Source organism: Loxodonta africana, chromosome 21, assembly GCF_030014295.1.
Source record: "Loxodonta africana isolate mLoxAfr1 chromosome 21, mLoxAfr1.hap2, whole genome shotgun sequence".
NCBI classification, from domain to species: Eukaryota; Metazoa; Chordata; class Mammalia; order Proboscidea; family Elephantidae; genus Loxodonta; species Loxodonta africana.
Window position 1 is genome coordinate 32,764,037 of NC_087362.1, and position 16,053 is coordinate 32,780,089.

Consider the following 16,053-nt stretch of genomic DNA (forward strand, 5'->3'; position numbering starts at 1 on the left):
CAGCATGGAGGGTCAGGCTGAATCTGGAATCACCCCCTTTTACCCTGGCGTGCCAAGAGAAGCAGGGAGAGGGCCATTGTGGGACAGGGCGGGGACTGGCTGCACCCCCAAGCCCCCACACCACGGACCATATTTTTATAACCCTGTTTTGGCTCGTCCGCTGTGAACTTAATTTAACATCCATATTGCTGCTACTTAATTAAATAGATGAACTCATTTTACATTTACAAGTCTTAATTCATCCTGAACAAAATTGGCCATGTTTAGTTCTCTCTACACTAGCAGTGCCTTGGAACAAATGGGGGCCTTTTGGCGTTAACGGCAGGGACAGGTTAAAAGCTAATTATCGGCTCCAGTTGCCTGCGCGAGGGAGCGATGTCTTTATCCATCACTGGAAGCGCTGCCTGCTCCTCAAGGAACTGAGGCAGCAAGCTCCCTCTCAGTCTGGCATAGCAGCCAGGCCCGGCTGTCCCCAAGGAGCTGTCCCTGGGGCCTGCAGGCCTTGCTGATGGGGGGCAGTCCAGCTGCTGACACTCAGGACCCTCTTTCTGCCCCCCCACCCATCCCTGAAGGATTGCTCTGTTTGCTGTTTAACCAACCCTCCCCCCACCTCTCTGCCAGAGCATTAGGACCCCCTCGCCCCAGCTCCCACAGATCTCCACCCACAGCCCCTGCCATCGGACCTGTCTAGCTGAATCCTACCATTCTGAGGGTGGGGTTCCTGGGCTGCCTCTGTAGTTCCCTGAGGGCTGGAGCGGGGGAGGGGAGGGGTCTGGTGGGCTCCTGGGTCCCCAGGTCCCCTCTCCGGCCCCTGTCCTTTCATCTGTGAATGGAAACGATAAGTGCCTCTCTCATGCAGTTGTGGTGAGGGCTTACTAGCTAATCTAGAGCAGGCCCTAGCACATAGTAGTTGCTCAATAAAGTTAGTCCTGCTCCTAAGGAGCCCTGGTGGTGCAAAGGTTAAGCGCTTCACTGCTAACTGAAAGGTCAGCAGTTCAAACTCACTTAGCAGCTCCACAGAGAAAGACCTGGCGCTCTGCTTCAGTAGAGATTACAGCCTAGGAAGCCCTAGGGGGCAGTTCTACTCTTTCACCTCGCGGTCACTACGAGTTGGAATCAACTCCAGGGCACACAGCAACAGTCTCACGCCAGCTTGGAGCTGGGCATGGGGTGGGGTGAAAGAAAGCCTGTCTGGCGATATGGAAATCAGGGTCTCAGCTGCCCAGGGCAGGGCAGAGTAGGAGGCCGGCCATCACCTGGAGGCAAACTTTCTGGGTGGGGACTGCCCCCACGCTGGTGCCAGGGACTGGGCAACAACAACGTTGTCCTAGGACCCTGTGATTGGGTTGTCACTGCCCTTCCCACTCCCACAGCCAGCAGAGCCAGCAGGTGAGTCTGAGGTGCCCTGTGGTGAGGCAGGCAGGAGTGCAGTGGGAGCCACGGCTCCCCCAGGGAGCTGCCCAGAGGCTGCAGCCTCTGGCCTCGGGTGGAGCCCGGGAATACTTCTGGAACACCAAAAGCCGTGATGCAACCCAGTGGGCAGGTTGCTGGGCAAGGTGCTGGATCTCCTGGGGTAGCTGGTTGTTTGTTTAGGAGCCTGGAAGCAGGGTGATAGGGGACCCACTTACTAGCTTTTAATCCTGCTGCAGCCCCAAGGGGCACCGGGATAGCCCAGAAATGTGCAGATGAGCAGAGCACCCAGGCCAAGTGGGGGGGGAGGTGTTGTAATAGGCTGTCTGCCTCAGTTTCCCTCAGTTTCTCAGCAACTGCCTGCCTCAACCTCTGCACACACAGGACACCGCAAGGCCATCAGACCCCCCACAGGGGAGCCACCTGGCCCCGCTGCCCCCTCCCCCCTATAATTACAGGCCTGGCCCCACAGCCCAGGAATGTGAACAGGTCAGAACAATATTCATACCTGGCTTCCTGGCCCCGCCCCACTACCGGTGCCCGCCCTGCCCTGGTCTCCAGCCTTGACCATGGCCACCAGCTTTGGGGTACTCATGTCCATTTTCAGCCCCACTCTGTCCAAGATGAGAGCAGTCTCTGCCAGGTGATCCAGGTGACCTAAGTACCCCCAGGCACCCCTCCTCCTCCCCATTCCCATGGCCCAGGAGAGTGAGGCTGCAAAGCCAGGACCCCTCCTCTGCCCCCACTTAACAACTGTAATCCCAACAACCACACTAGCCATTCAGAGTGTCCTGTGTGTCAGGAGCACCTTTGTGTAAACTGCACTGTGACCCTCACGCCTGGCCCCAACTTCTAGATGGGCCTCAGACAGGGTGAGTTACTTTCTTGAAGACACACAGCCGACAGAAGGAACCCTGGTGGTGCAACAGTTAAGCGCTTGGATGCTAACCAAAAGGTTGGTGGTTCAAACCCACCAGCCATTCCTTGGAAGAAAGACCTGCTTATCTACTTCCTGAAAGATTACAGCCCAGGAAACCCTGTGGGGCACTTCTATTCTGTCATATGGGGTCCCTATAAGTAGGAATCAACTTGACAGCACACAACAATACACACAGTCAACAAGGAGTATTCCTGGGATAGGATGCAAGGAGTATCAAACCTCCAGACTAAGGTGCTAACTGTGACCCCCCCCCCCCCACTGCCTCCTCTGTGATACCCATAGGACAAAGGAGGGTCCACCCATCTAGCCACTCACCAGCCAAGGAGAAGACGCCGCCTGCAGGCTGTCCCAGGCCCGGGGGCCTGGGAAACTCAGGTGCTCCAGCCATTCGGAATTGGCCCAGGATGCAGCAGGAAATAAAGGGGGGGGGTTAGGTTGGGGGTGTACCTGGCCCCACCCCCTTGCCCAGGGACCAGGCCCCAGGCAGGCACTCAGGTGTCTGAGAGTGTCACTCAAGGCACTCTCACTGGGCAGGGAGACCTGTCAGCAGCCTGCCCACCCCCCTGGGCAGGGGCCTCCTCTCTCCGCCCCCTGTACCTCCTCCTGGAGAGGCTTGTTCCGGTTAATTGTGCTGTTGCTTCACTGTCGGGGAACTCCAATTGCTGGGGTGGGACAAGCATCGGGGGCGACAACACCCAGGTTCGAGTTTGAATACCCCCACTGGGTATTTAGACTTCTGGGGTGGGGGCAATGCTCAGGAACCCCTCCTTGGGGTGACTTTGGAACCCAGTAGAAAATGTTCTCAAGCAGGCTGCGGCAGGTGGCCAAGAACATGGAGCCGTCCCTTGCCCTAGTTCCTCTCCGTGGAATTGCATCAGCTCCACTCCCAGGGCTAGGGGCCAGGGGAGGGTGGGAGGCAGCTCTGGGGTCTCCCCAGCCACTTCCTTCCCTGGCCCCGACCCTGGCTCGTAAATCAGCCCCCCACCCAGGCTCTTCCCAAACCTAGGGAAGGCTGCCAGCTTCTCCCAGCCCAGAGGTCATTTCATTAGACGGTCAGCCAACAAATATTTACCCAGAACCTTCCAGAGAACAGGGCTGGCAGAGGTGGGATTTAAAGAAGAGTAGAAGACTCAGCTCTGCTAGAGAGCTGGGGCAGGGCACACACAGACACACTCACACAACACACAGTACACAACTCACACAGACATGTACACACACCATCCCACAACACATACACACACATGCACAATACACATTCACACACCACACAATCACAACACATACACACACAGCAACACACACATGCACTCACAAAAACACATACATATACTCACAAAACACACTCATACATGTACAACATACACACATGCACAATACACACAACTCACACACACACCATATACACACGCACAAAACAAAGACACACACAACACATACATACGCACACACAACTCATACAGACATACACCATCAGGCAACACACTCATACCCACACACCACACACAACACTCACACTATACACACACCAGCACACAACACATACACACATAGACACAAAACACACAGTCACACACACATCCTCATACAACATATACACTCGCACACCTCACACACACACAACATACATGTGCATACACTATGCAACTCACGGGCATATACTCACAACACACACTACACATACATGCACATACAGAAACATACCACACACTCACATTACACACACAACACACACAGCTCACAAAACACACACTACACATACATACACACTCTCACAAGACACTCCCAACTCACACACACTCTATATTCACACGTACATACACACATACAGTCACACACATACAACTCATACCCACTCGCACAACACATACATTCACACACACACACACAACACACACAGACATACACACTCTCCACCACACATATAGATGCACTCTCACACACACACCAGAGGGCAGATTGGAGTCAGGCTGCTGAGGTTCAAATCCTGCCTCTTCCACCCTGTAGCTGTGCCTCCTTGGGCAAGACATTTCACCTCTCCGTGCCTCAGCTCCCTCATCTGTAAAATGAGAGTAATCATGCCCCCGCCAGGCTGCTGTTGTGAGCGCGAAAAGAGCTAATGCAAGACCTGCCCAGAGCCAGTGACCCAGAAAGTGCCCCTGCGTACCCCAAGCTCCTGCCATAAGAGGTGCACAACAGTGGGGTCCCTGGGAGGCAGGAGAGAGGCCTGGAGAGGGTTTTATGCTGACCTGGACAGTAGGAGCTGGTGGGCACCGAGGGGAGGGTAGACACGGGGACAGGCTACACCCCAAGGAGCCTAATGCTGGGCGGCTCCCACCACTCTCATCTTTCACACCTACTGACCCTCCTGACTGGCTCAACCGCAACCCTGGGGAGGGAGGTGAAGGGCTAGAGAGAGTGTTTGGGAGCCTTGGTGGGGAAGGCAGGTTGTTTTCTCTCTGCGGCTGACCTTAACGGTGGGGAGGGAGGGAGGGAGGAGAGGGATAATGGATGAATGCTTCCTGGCAGATCCCACAATTCACCTGGGGCCTGCTAAAACGCAAGGAGGAAGCGCAGTTTGTTCTCATTAGACATCTACTAGGGGAGGGGGCTGGACCACTGCCCAGTTAAATCCCTATAGCCGCCACCCTCCTGGGCACTTTCAGATAGCCCTGTTGCTAATGGGGAAACTGAGGCCCAGAGCAGGGAGCCGCATGTCTGAGGCTACACAGTTGCAGATGCTGGGCTGGGTTCCAACACCCTCTTCCCACTGGTCCTTTGGCCCAGAGGCTTGCAGTGTCTGGGCCTTGGAAAGGCCCTGCGGGCACATAGACAGGGGGCTCGCCCTCCCCTCTGCTGGCATGAAGACACCTTTGCAAGCAGTGCCCGGTTTCTTGTTGGCATGCGAAGGCCTGGGAAAGCCTGGCATTGCCAGGCCCTCATTAGTGGAGGATCTTAAAACAGTAATGTGGAAACCCATCAAGACCCCCTGGGCTGAGCTCCAGAACTCCGGATTTTACAGGGTGAGAACATAGAAACAGACTGAGGCTGGCCCCTCTTCGTGGCGGCTCTGGTACACACAGGGTCCCGTCCCAATGCAAGACCCGCTCTGCTCCTTGGTGATGGAGGAACTGGGAGCTCCTTCCCGCCCCACTCAAATGCCGAGGGGCAGGGAGGTGCAAACACACAAATTCCAGGGAAGGATGCCTGGGCAGGAGGGGACTTTGGGATGCCAAAGCATGAAGAAGAAACTGAGGTTCACAGAGGCCCCAAGTGTGTCAAAAGCTACTTTACAACAGGTAAAGCTGGGCCTGGAGCCCAAGCCTCTCAATGCCTGAAGACTGAAGATGCCCGAAGACGGAAGATGTCCAGGAGAGCTGGCTTGTGGGGACAAGAGCTGGACACAGAGGCTGGGACCCCATCCCAGCTGCATCACTGACTCCTTGCCTCTGTTTTCTTATCCAGAAAGGCAGGCACTGGGTAGGGCCACTCTTCAGATGTGAGTCTCTAAATCTAGACAGAAGAGTGACTCCCAGGCCTGGGCCTGGTAAACTCTGACCTCTGCCCCCTGCCCTGGGACCACAGACAGTATCATCGCATTGCAATCAGTGGCCAGTGGGTCACTGACCTCCTGGCCTCGGTCAAGATCAAGGCGGAGGTGCAGCCCCAGGGTCAACGTTTCCACTGCAGTTGTGTTTACCCTGAGACCTTCTGGTGGAAGAACCCAGGCAAACTCGACAAGCTTGACACTCCCCAAACCGCTTGGCTGCAGGGACAGCAAATGCCTTCAAGCCCCAAGCGAAAGCAAGACCTGCTCAACCAGTCTCTCTGCCAAGCACCAACCGGAAGGTGCTGGCAGGCTGTCCAGCGGCCTGCAGGGGCCAGGCTCATCCTGTCTGTGGGTCCTGTCCATGGGTCCCACAGGCCGGGGGCACTGTCTGCTCCTCCCCCCACCTCCCCTTCCCCTGGCTGGCTACCATTACCAAGCTTTGTTCTGGGGCATAAAATTAGAAGAGCAGAGTGTTGGGGGTGGGGGGTGCTATGGTGAAGCTTGGACTCTGAAAGATTGGGAACAAAACTAGGGGCCAGGCTGGAGGATTCTTTTTTTTTTTCCTTTAAATTTCTTTTGTTGTAGTTGCTGAGAATATACACAGCAAAACATAACCAATTCAACAGTTTCTACATGTATAATTTAGTGACATTGATTACATTCTTTGAGTTGTGCAACCATTCTCACCCTTCTTTTCTGAGTTGTTCTCCATCGTTAACACAAACTTATTGTCTCCTAAGGTTCCCATTCAATCTTTCAAGGTGCTGTAGTCAATCTGATTCTATATAGATAGTTCTTAAAAGAGCGTAATGCCCAAGGCAGACCTTTTTTACTAAGTAAGCTAAATTATTGTTTGGTTTTAAGAAGACTGAAGGGGATATTTTTGGTTCAAGGTTCAAAGATTATCTGAGAACAATAGTTTCAAGGGTTCATCTACCCTCCATGGCTCCAGAAAGTCTGGAGTCCATGAGAATTTGAAATTCTGTTCTGCACATTCCCCCTTTTGATCAGGATTCTTCTACGGAATCTTTGATCAAAGTGTTCAGTAATGGTAAAAAATGTAGCTGGGCACGATTCATTTCTGGTCTCATGGCAAAGGAAGCAGTTGTTCATAGAGGCAATCACCCACACATTCCATTTTCTCCTCCCATTCCTCACTCTCCTTCTTTCCCTGATGTTCTAAGTGAATAGAAACCAATTGTTGTGCCTTGGATGGTCACTTGCAAGCTTTAAGACCCCAGGCACTACCCAACGAACTAGGAGGTAGAACAGAAGCAGTAAACATGTTATTAGCCCAATTAACTGGGATGTCCCATGAAACCATGACCCTAAACCCCCAAGTCAAAGAACCAAATTCCATGAGGTGTTTGGTTGTATATAAGCAGCCTCAGCAGCTAATTTCGTTGTTGTTGTAAATATATCTACCACACAATTTTTGCCAATTCAACTTTTGACAAGTGTACAACTTATTAATAGCACTTAACATAATTGGCTGTGCAACCCTACCCTTAATCAATGAGATTTGTCTATCACCATTAACCCCCTCTTTTCCCCTCCCTTCCAATCCCTGGTAACCACTAAAAAACTTTGGTCTCTATATATTTGCCTTTTCTTGTTTTTTTACATAGGTGAGGTCATACAATATTTGTCCCTTTGTGATGGGCTTATTTCACTCAGCATAATGTCTTCAAGCTCCATCCATACTGTAGTATGTATCAGGACAGGCCGGGAGATTCTTGAGGAAATCAAATGCTTCCTGAGACCCTCCAACTCTTCTCTAAGGGGGTGTACCCAGAGAGGCCAGAAGCTCCAACGTTCCGGCATCATGAGGCAGAGCTGTGGGGCGTCCTCCCGGCCTCAGGGCCCTCCCCAAGTACAGAGTGCCTTAGTGAAGGGCCTTCCTGGTGCCTCCCCCCAGCCAGGCTTTCTAGAATCCCAGGCCTCAGGAAGGAAAGGAGGTGTTGGGCCTCCTGGTCATGAGTTAGATGAGGAAGATCATGATAAAGTGTCCAGGAGGGTGAGGATGAAGGAGACAGCAGGAAACACTAACAGAGTGCCTAGAATGAACTCGGTCCTAAACACTTGGTGTATATGAACTCACTCAGTCCCCAAAATAACCCTGTGAGGGAGTTGCTTCATATCCCAGCTTCACAGAGGGGAAACTGAGGCACACAAAGGAAATGATCTGCAGTCACGTACAGTGAGGATGGCACTGGGATCTAGAGCCGGGCAGGGTGGCCCCAGGCGAGCTCTAACCACTACAGGTCTGGCGAAGAAAGAGCTGAGTGGGCCTTCGGGCACTCACTGCCCAGTAGGGCAGTCACCAGTCATGTGTGGATATTGGCATTTAAATCATAGCAGTAGATAAAACCAAACATTCTGTTCCTCAGTCACGCTGGCCACATTTCAAGAGCCACATGTGGCCGGTGGCTGCCATACTGCACGGTGTAGGTATAGAACATTCCAGAAAATTCCATGGGACGGCACTAGTCTAAGGGCTCCTACTAGGCGAAGGGGAACAGAACTGTGCAGGGGGGCTGTTCTCTGTGGCTTCAGGCCCCCCAACAGGGGCACTGGTTGGGAACAGGAACCAGGCTCTATTGAGGGTCTCTGAGGTCTGTCCTAGGGCTTGGGCACAGGTCCTCTTTAATTCTCAAACCATGGGCTAGGTGGGCTCACGAAGGTGCACTGTGTGGGAAATGCCTGCCTCTGTTAGCTGCTGTCAAGTCAGCCCTGACTCACAGCGACCCCATGCCAAAGAAACAAAACAGTGTCCAGTCCTGCGTCATCCCCATGATCGGCTATGGGCTGGACTGTTGTGATCCATAGGGTTTTCACTGGCTGATTTTCAGAAGCAGGTTGCCAGGTCTTTCTTCCTAGTTTGTCTTAGTCTGGAAGCTCCAGTGAAACCCGTTCAGCATCCCAGCACCAGGTAAGCCTCTGCTGACAGATAGGCGGTAGCTGCGCATGAGGTGTATCGGCCAGGAATTGAACCTGGGTCTCCTGCAGGGAGGGTGGGAATTCTACCACCGAACCAGCACTGCCTTACATGTGGGTACTACACTCCGTGAACTCAGGATCTTCCTGAAACTGACTGACAGACAGACAGATGGGGCGAGAGAGAGGGGGAAGACAGTGAGCTCAAGGTGGCCCTTCAGATGTCCAGGTGCAGGTGGAGGCAAGGCTGGGGTCCCTTGGCGTGCCCAGCACAGTGCTGAGTCTCGTGTTTAAAAGACAGGTCCTTTAGACTCTGGGTGGGCCAGAACACACCACTGGTTTGTTCCCCCACCCCCAACCCCACCCTGCAACCATGTCCCTGCATGCATGAATGACTTAAGACAGGCTGTCCATACCAACCTCTGGCTTACAGACCCACTGAGCCTCATTCTGCGTGAGATGTCATGATGTAATCATCCCCATTTTACAGTGGGAGAAACTGAGGCTAAGGGGGCAACAGCTTGCCCAAAGCCCAGTTCTGGGGCCAACCAGACTTTGACCCTTGCTGTGTGACCTGAGGCAAGCCACTTAACTTTTCTGTGCTCTGGTTTCCTCTGATGTAAAATGGGGACAGGAGCATTTGTGATCAAACTGACAGCTAAGAGCTAAGAGCCACTCCGGATGTGGATGGCCACCATTTTTATGCACTCTTTCTGTGCGCTTGGCTGCTAAAGAAAAGGTTAGAGGTTTGAGTCCACCTGGAGGCACTGTGGAAGAAAGGCCAGGCCATCTACTTCCTTAAAATCAGTCACTGAGAACCCTATGGAGCACAGTTCTACTTGGAGACACATGGGGTCGCCATGAATCGTAACTGTCTCCACAGCAATGGGTTTTCTGTGACCTACTGCCACTGGCCACCCCGTTCCATCACAGGGAGCGACTTCACTGCTCAGAGAACACTGGCCACACTGGTCACACCCAAAGCCCGAGCGGCCCCCGCAGGTCCCTCCTGACCCTCGTGCCTGCCCTGCTGCCTCTCGGATCGTGAGATGTAGACGACAGGGTGGCCAGGACAGTGGGCATTGCTGCACCTCTGTGAGGCAGAGATAAACTGGCTGGTGGCAGCGAGCTGAGCCTCACTCTGGTGAATCATGCCTGTCAGGCCATTTCAGTCCGGAGCCTGTCCCTGGCGCCTGGCTCGGGGGACAGGGAGTGACAGTCCCTCACAAAGAGCGTGTCCTCTGTAAGTGGAGATAAACCTCAGGCGGGAGCGTGGCGCTAAATCAGTTGTTTAGCCGTGCACCACATGCTGACAGGGCAAATGTGCCACCTTTCACGGCCAGGCGGGTGCTCGTTTGTCGTTACTCGCGGTGGGGCCGGCGCTTTATCTCCCTGGCATTATGTGAGGGCGCAGGCAGATACTTGCTCCGCGCGTACTCTACTCGGCTCCCTTAGAAAATATTAATATGTAAATGTCACTCTCCGAAGGCCAGAAATGAAATGGAATGACCGGCTGGAAGATTCTCTGCTGGAAAGATAAAAAAAAAAGCTGCTTGGGATTTGAGGCAAGAGAGTGAGCTCAGGAGGAGAGGGGTCACAGGGAGAGGGGGGCTTATTTGAGGGGGATGAGCATGTTCTCTCTCCCCAGTTGTCAGCAAGCTCTGGGCTGTGGGCCGGTGAGAATGTCTTCCCTGGTCCTCAGACCAATAAGGTGCTAAACCAGGCCGTTACTCTGCACCCAGGCCTCTTCTGGAAGCTCTTTGTGCACACAAGCGCCATAGCTCACTATCTGATGGATGAGGAGCTGGGGCACAGAGGTTAAGTGGCTCGGCCGGCCAGTAGCCTGTCGACTCTGACTCATGGCGCCCCCATGTGTGTCAGAGTAGAACTGTGCTCCATAGGGTTTTCAATGGCTGATTTTTCAGAAGTAGATCGCCAGGCCTTTCTTCTGAGGTGCCTCTGGGTGGACTTGAACCTCCAATGTGTTGGTTAGCAGGTAAGTATGTTCACTGTTTGTACCACCCAGGGATGACCCAGCCCTAGGCCCAGGTGTGCCGATCCCCTCTTATGTGCTCCCTTCCTGTCTGATCTCAAGCAAAGACCTGTACGGCCCTCGCCTGATGTCCCTTGCGTGCCCCAGCAACCCCATGCCACACTTCTTGGTCTCCCCAGCCAGGGGTGGACACACCCTTGCCCCACCCACTCCTTCAGAAGGCAGAGTCCTCACCCACTAGGAACATGAAGAAGCAAGCAAGAAGCACCCCATCCTACCCCACCCTGTGTTAAGGGTCAAGGCCATGAATACCAGGCCATCTCCTCAAATCAAGGTGGAAAAAAAGGCACTAGGGGCTTTGGAGAGCATGTGATCCACCCCTCATTGTACAGCTGGGGAAACTGAGTCCTGGAGACCACTGAATAGTCATAGTAACCCCTGCCACCAGGCCAGGGGTTGTGTTCAACCATTCCCGGTGGCATCTGTATGAACTCCCACACACGATACAGCACCCGTGATGGGGTACTGGCACAGACTGTGTGTCATGGGTAGGGCAGTGGCCTGCCTGAAGTTGGGGCGCCGCTGGTGCAGCCTCCCCCTCCTCCATGGGCCTTGGCATCCTCGATCCTGCCTTGTGTGAGCATCTCTGATAGCGGACGGGGACCCAGGACAGTCTTTTGCAGGGCGTTGTGCCCAGCGTGTAGATCTGTCTCCAAGCAGGGACCCCAGTTCTACTCTGAGCAGGGCCTTGCAGAGGTGTCAACACCAAAGCTGGGGGCAAGGGGAGTGGAGACAAGAAGGGCCCACAGGGGCTGCCCATTGGGTTGGCACCCACTGCCTGCTGCCAAGCAGCCCCTTGGCACCAGCTATGCCCAATGCCAGGCACTGAGCGTATTATCCCTTTTCCCTGCACCCCCCCCAACCATGTGCTCAGAGGCAAGAAAGCCAGCCAAGGGCAGGGTCCTAGCTGCAGTACATCCACTAGCTACAGAACCATTGGTGGGGAGGGCTGAGTTAGGGGCTTAGCAGAGCTGAAAGAGTCTTGTGAAAGGGCATGGAAGATCAGCCCTCTTCTCCCGCCCTTGTTCTTGGGATGCTTAGGGGCCTTGTCCACTTGAGCTGGTGGCTGTTGACAGGCCCCAGGGCCCCACCTGCCTACGAACCTACCAAAGAGAGTGTTGCTGTGGGCTCTATATCGCCACCCTTTGTACACTTGAACTGCAGCTCTGCATGGCCACAGGGCATGCTGGAGGACTGGGGGCACCTCCAGCCCCCCACCTGCTCAGGTGATATCTCACACACAGCAAATCGCCTGGTCCTCTCTGCTGCCCCTTTTCCTTGGACTACAAAGGCCTGTGTGGGGAGCAGCCTCTGGTTCCTCTTTTCGAGGCCGCTGCCTCCCTCCACCACCAAATCTCAACAGCAGACTCTTGGGGAGACCCCTGGCCTGAAGCTAAAAGTGGCAGTTGTGCTTTGCTCCTTAAGTCCATCAAGGATGTGGGGCCCCCCAAGGCAGTGGAACCATGCTCAAGAAGGCCACTGGGAGCCTGGCTGGGGCCAGCTGTCCCTTGCTCCCATGCACAATCCTCCAGGCAGAGTACAGGCCCAGGGGACAGGGACAGGGCAAAGGCGTGGCAGCCCCAGTGCAGATGGAAACTCTGACTTCAGACGGCTGGAACGCTGCTGGGGAAACATCAGAATGCTCAATGGTCAAAGTGAGGTACGGGAAGCTGCAAGGGCAGCTCCAGGGTCCCCCAGGACGTGGCACACATGTTGCAACAAGGCTCTCAGCAACCCAGCCTCACCAGGGATCCCCTGGGAGCACTAGGGGGTGTCTATTTACAGCCTGGGCTAACAGCAGCATTCTAAGCCATCTAGAGTCCAGCAGCACCAGCATCCCCTGGGGCTCGTGAGAGATGCAGATTCACAGACACCCCACCCCGCTCCGTCCCAGGCAGGGCCAGCACTGTTCCCACACACCCTCCAGGGGGATCTCTGTATATATGAGACCCCTTGCCGGGTGCGCACCTTAACAGCAACTGAGCAGGTCCTGTTCCCAGGAGGAGGTGGGGAAGCTGGCACCCAGGTGGGCTATGGGGTCCCTGCAGGGCGGGTCTTTCTGCTTCTGGAGGGGTGGGGGTGAGCCCACCCAAGGTAGCAGGGACCCACAAGTCCTCCCAGAAGTTGGGCAGACAAGGGGCAGGGAGGGTATATTTTACATTTAGGGACACCTGGGGATTTATTTTAGGCTGAAGAACAGGAGAGAGGAAGAGAAGACAAAAAGTTGCTAAGCGGATGGGGTAAGGGTCCAGGAGCTAAGGGGGCCGGGGAGGAAGCCCAAATATGGTGTATCACGTGACATAGTGCCCACCTCTACCTCCGTGTCCACTACTTTACATATGCTGTTCTCCCCACACTACACCAAGGAAACTGAGGCAGAGAGGGTGAGAGACTCACCCAGGTCCCCAAAGTGGCCAAGCTGGGAACCAGCAGGCCACACTGGGGTCCACGCTCTCAACCAACCCCTCTGAAAGCCAGGACAGAAGCTGAAGGCAGGACACCAAGGTGACAGAGCCAGGGGTGGCGCAGGGCCCACAGGTTGTAGGGCAAGGAGCTGCCCTACCTATGGTCGATGGAAAGACCTTGGCCATGAGCAGGTGGGTGCAGGGGGGGTCTCACTCAGCTCTGGGGTCACCGGGGGGGGTGCTCAGGCAAGGCCCCCATAAAACAGAGGCCAGACTCTGAGCCACGTTCCTTGGCACCGTGGCCGAGAGGGAATAGACAAAAGCAGAGCAAGGGACTGGGAGGAACCGGTAGTCGGGGGCAGCAACCAGGTCTCCATCCTGAGAATGCAGTGAGAGGCCAGGCAGTGGAGTGTGCTGGAGACTTCAGGAGCAGTCCAGGCCGAGGTTCCGGGGCAGGTGAGGGGGCAGGGCGAGGCAGGGGGACTTTAGCTGGTCCTTCGGACTTTCCAAAAGCTGTGCCGGTCACTTGCCCAACTATCCCCACATGTACCAGGCTGGGGATGAGGGGGTTCCCTCTGTCCTCTATCTTCTTCAGAATCTGCGATTAAATTAGCATCTCTGACATTCTCTCACCGCTACCCAGCCCCACCCGCCTCCGTCCCCAGTGATGGCAGTGCTTTTGATATCCTAGTGGACGCTAACGTGTACCACGTAAGGGACCCTTAATTTATTACGTGCCTGTAATTGATGTTTATATAAAGTAGCTCTTACAACTACTCAAAGTAGGAGATGAAAAGCAATCAATCAGCCATTTGCCTCCAAAGAGAGGGAAGAAAGCAGCACATGTATCAAAGCAATCCCTGAAAAAAAATCCCGGGGAAGGGGCTGGATTAGCACGGTGGCACTTTGAAGCCAGGGGTTCTAACCACACAGACACATGGCCGACTGCCAGGCCGACTGCCAGGACACTGGGGAATCGGCTGGAGCAGCAGCGAGTCAGGGTCCCTTGTGGAGAAGCCAGGCTGCCACAGTGCTGGACACTGCTCCCTGCCCCCCAGCCTCCCCTCGGCCACTGCCACAGCCAGGTCACCTGTCTGATTCCGTCCAGTCACTCGCTCTGATCTTGTCTGTTTCCTCTCAGCCACAATGCCAAGGTACGTAGCTCAGGGTCCAGGCTTGGTTTTGAGGGGGCCCGCCTGAGCCCAAGATGGCCCCAGGGCTGAGTGAGACCCCCTGCACCCACCTGCTGAGGTCTTTCCATTCCCCATGGCAGGGCTGAGCCAGGCAGTGGTATAAATTCCCTCCTCTACCCACCCACCCTCTCCACTGAGCCTACCCTCACAACTGCCCCTGATCCAGGAGCTTCCAGCACCCCTTGAACACTAGACTTCAAAGCAGTCCAGGGAGGCTCAGGCCAGGTCTTTGTGGGGAGAGTGAGCCCTGCACGCAGCTCACCTGCATATTGCTAAATAGCAATACACACTGTATGCGTATCTCACAGCTGCTATAACAAACTCCCCCTAACTTGGGGTCTTAAAACAACAGAGACTTACTCTCCCCCAGTTCTGGGGCTAGAAGTGGGAAATCAGTTTCACTGGGCAGGAGTTTCAAGGTGTCGAAGGGCCTCGTTCCCTCTGAAGGTTCCAGGGAAGGATCCTTCCTTGTCTCTCCCAGCTTCTGTGGCCCCAGGCATTCTTGGCTTGTGGCTGCATCACTCCAAACTCTGCCTTGGTCGTCATGTGGCCTTTTCTGTGGTGTCAAATCCCCTTCTGCCTCTCTTTTATAAGGATACATGGGATTGCATTTAAGGCCCATCAGGCACTCTAGGATAATCTCCTTATCTCAAAATCCTTTACCCTTTACAGACTCTAAGAGGGTCTGTAAAGACCCTTTTTCCAAGTAAAATCACATTCACAGGCTCTAGGGATTCAGACTGGATACGGTTGGGGGCCTTTTTCAACCAAACACGCATACAAAGGAAACATCGATCCAAGTTTCACTTCTGTATGTCCATCTCAGGAGCCACAAAAAGCTGTTCCTTCCTCCCTCTAATAGTCATCAAGTGCCAGGCACTGGGCTGGGCACTGGGGCTACAGTGCAGAGGAAATGGAGGGCAATCCCTGCCTTCTCGGACCTTAGGTGTTTATATTGTTAAAATGTAATAAACATGAAAGGAAACACCAAAGCCAGGAAGACAAATTTGGGTGGGGTGTGTGATTGAAGCTGGGCAGGGTGGTATGTTCCAGCCTCATGAAGCAGTTGACTTCTGCACAAAGACCTGAAGGGACCAGGCCCGTGACCCACATGGGCCTCCAGGGGAACAGCAGGTACAAAGGCCCTGAGGCTGGAGTGTGCATGGCTAGTTCAAGGAACAGCAAGGAGGCCAGCAGGGCTGGAGTGGAGCAAGTGAAGAGAGCAGGAGGAGATAGGATCAGAGAGGATGGGGGCTGGAGATGGATCACAGGGGATGGTGGGCCGAGGACAATCCTGGGGGGCTCTGGATTCTAATCATGACTTTGGTTTTCTCTCACGGGGTACGAGTCGCAGGGGGACTCTGACAACAAGGCCAAAGCTGTGCCCACACTGCAGTCCCGCCTCACTAATGCAGGCTGAGCACTCCCCTCCCTTCTACCGATTCCTTACAGCAGTGAGCGCCAGAAGCCGTCTCCAGCTCCCGCTGAGGCAACCAGTTCAGATGCTCACTCAGGTATACAGCTGCGCACACAGTGAGGCGGCCCAACAGGGGTGTGTGGCTGGGCCA

At 54.5% G+C, this 16,053-nt stretch overlaps 1 protein-coding gene across 3 annotated transcripts in view; it reads right to left on the reverse strand.

Moving 5' to 3' along the window:
* The window catches only part of GSE1 (Gse1 coiled-coil protein), a 151,986-nt gene extending 149,103 nt beyond the window's left edge, over nt 1–2,883 (reverse strand). For all 3 annotated transcript variants that reach the window (XM_064273697.1, XM_064273695.1, XM_064273692.1), the window contains exon 1: nt 2,666–2,883. In XM_064273697.1, the coding sequence (XP_064129767.1) occupies nt 2,666–2,738 (73 nt within the window). In that variant the 5' untranslated portion in view covers nt 2,739–2,883. The remainder of the gene's footprint in view (nt 1–2,665) is intronic.
* Between the last annotated feature and the right edge of the window lie 13,170 nt (nt 2,884–16,053).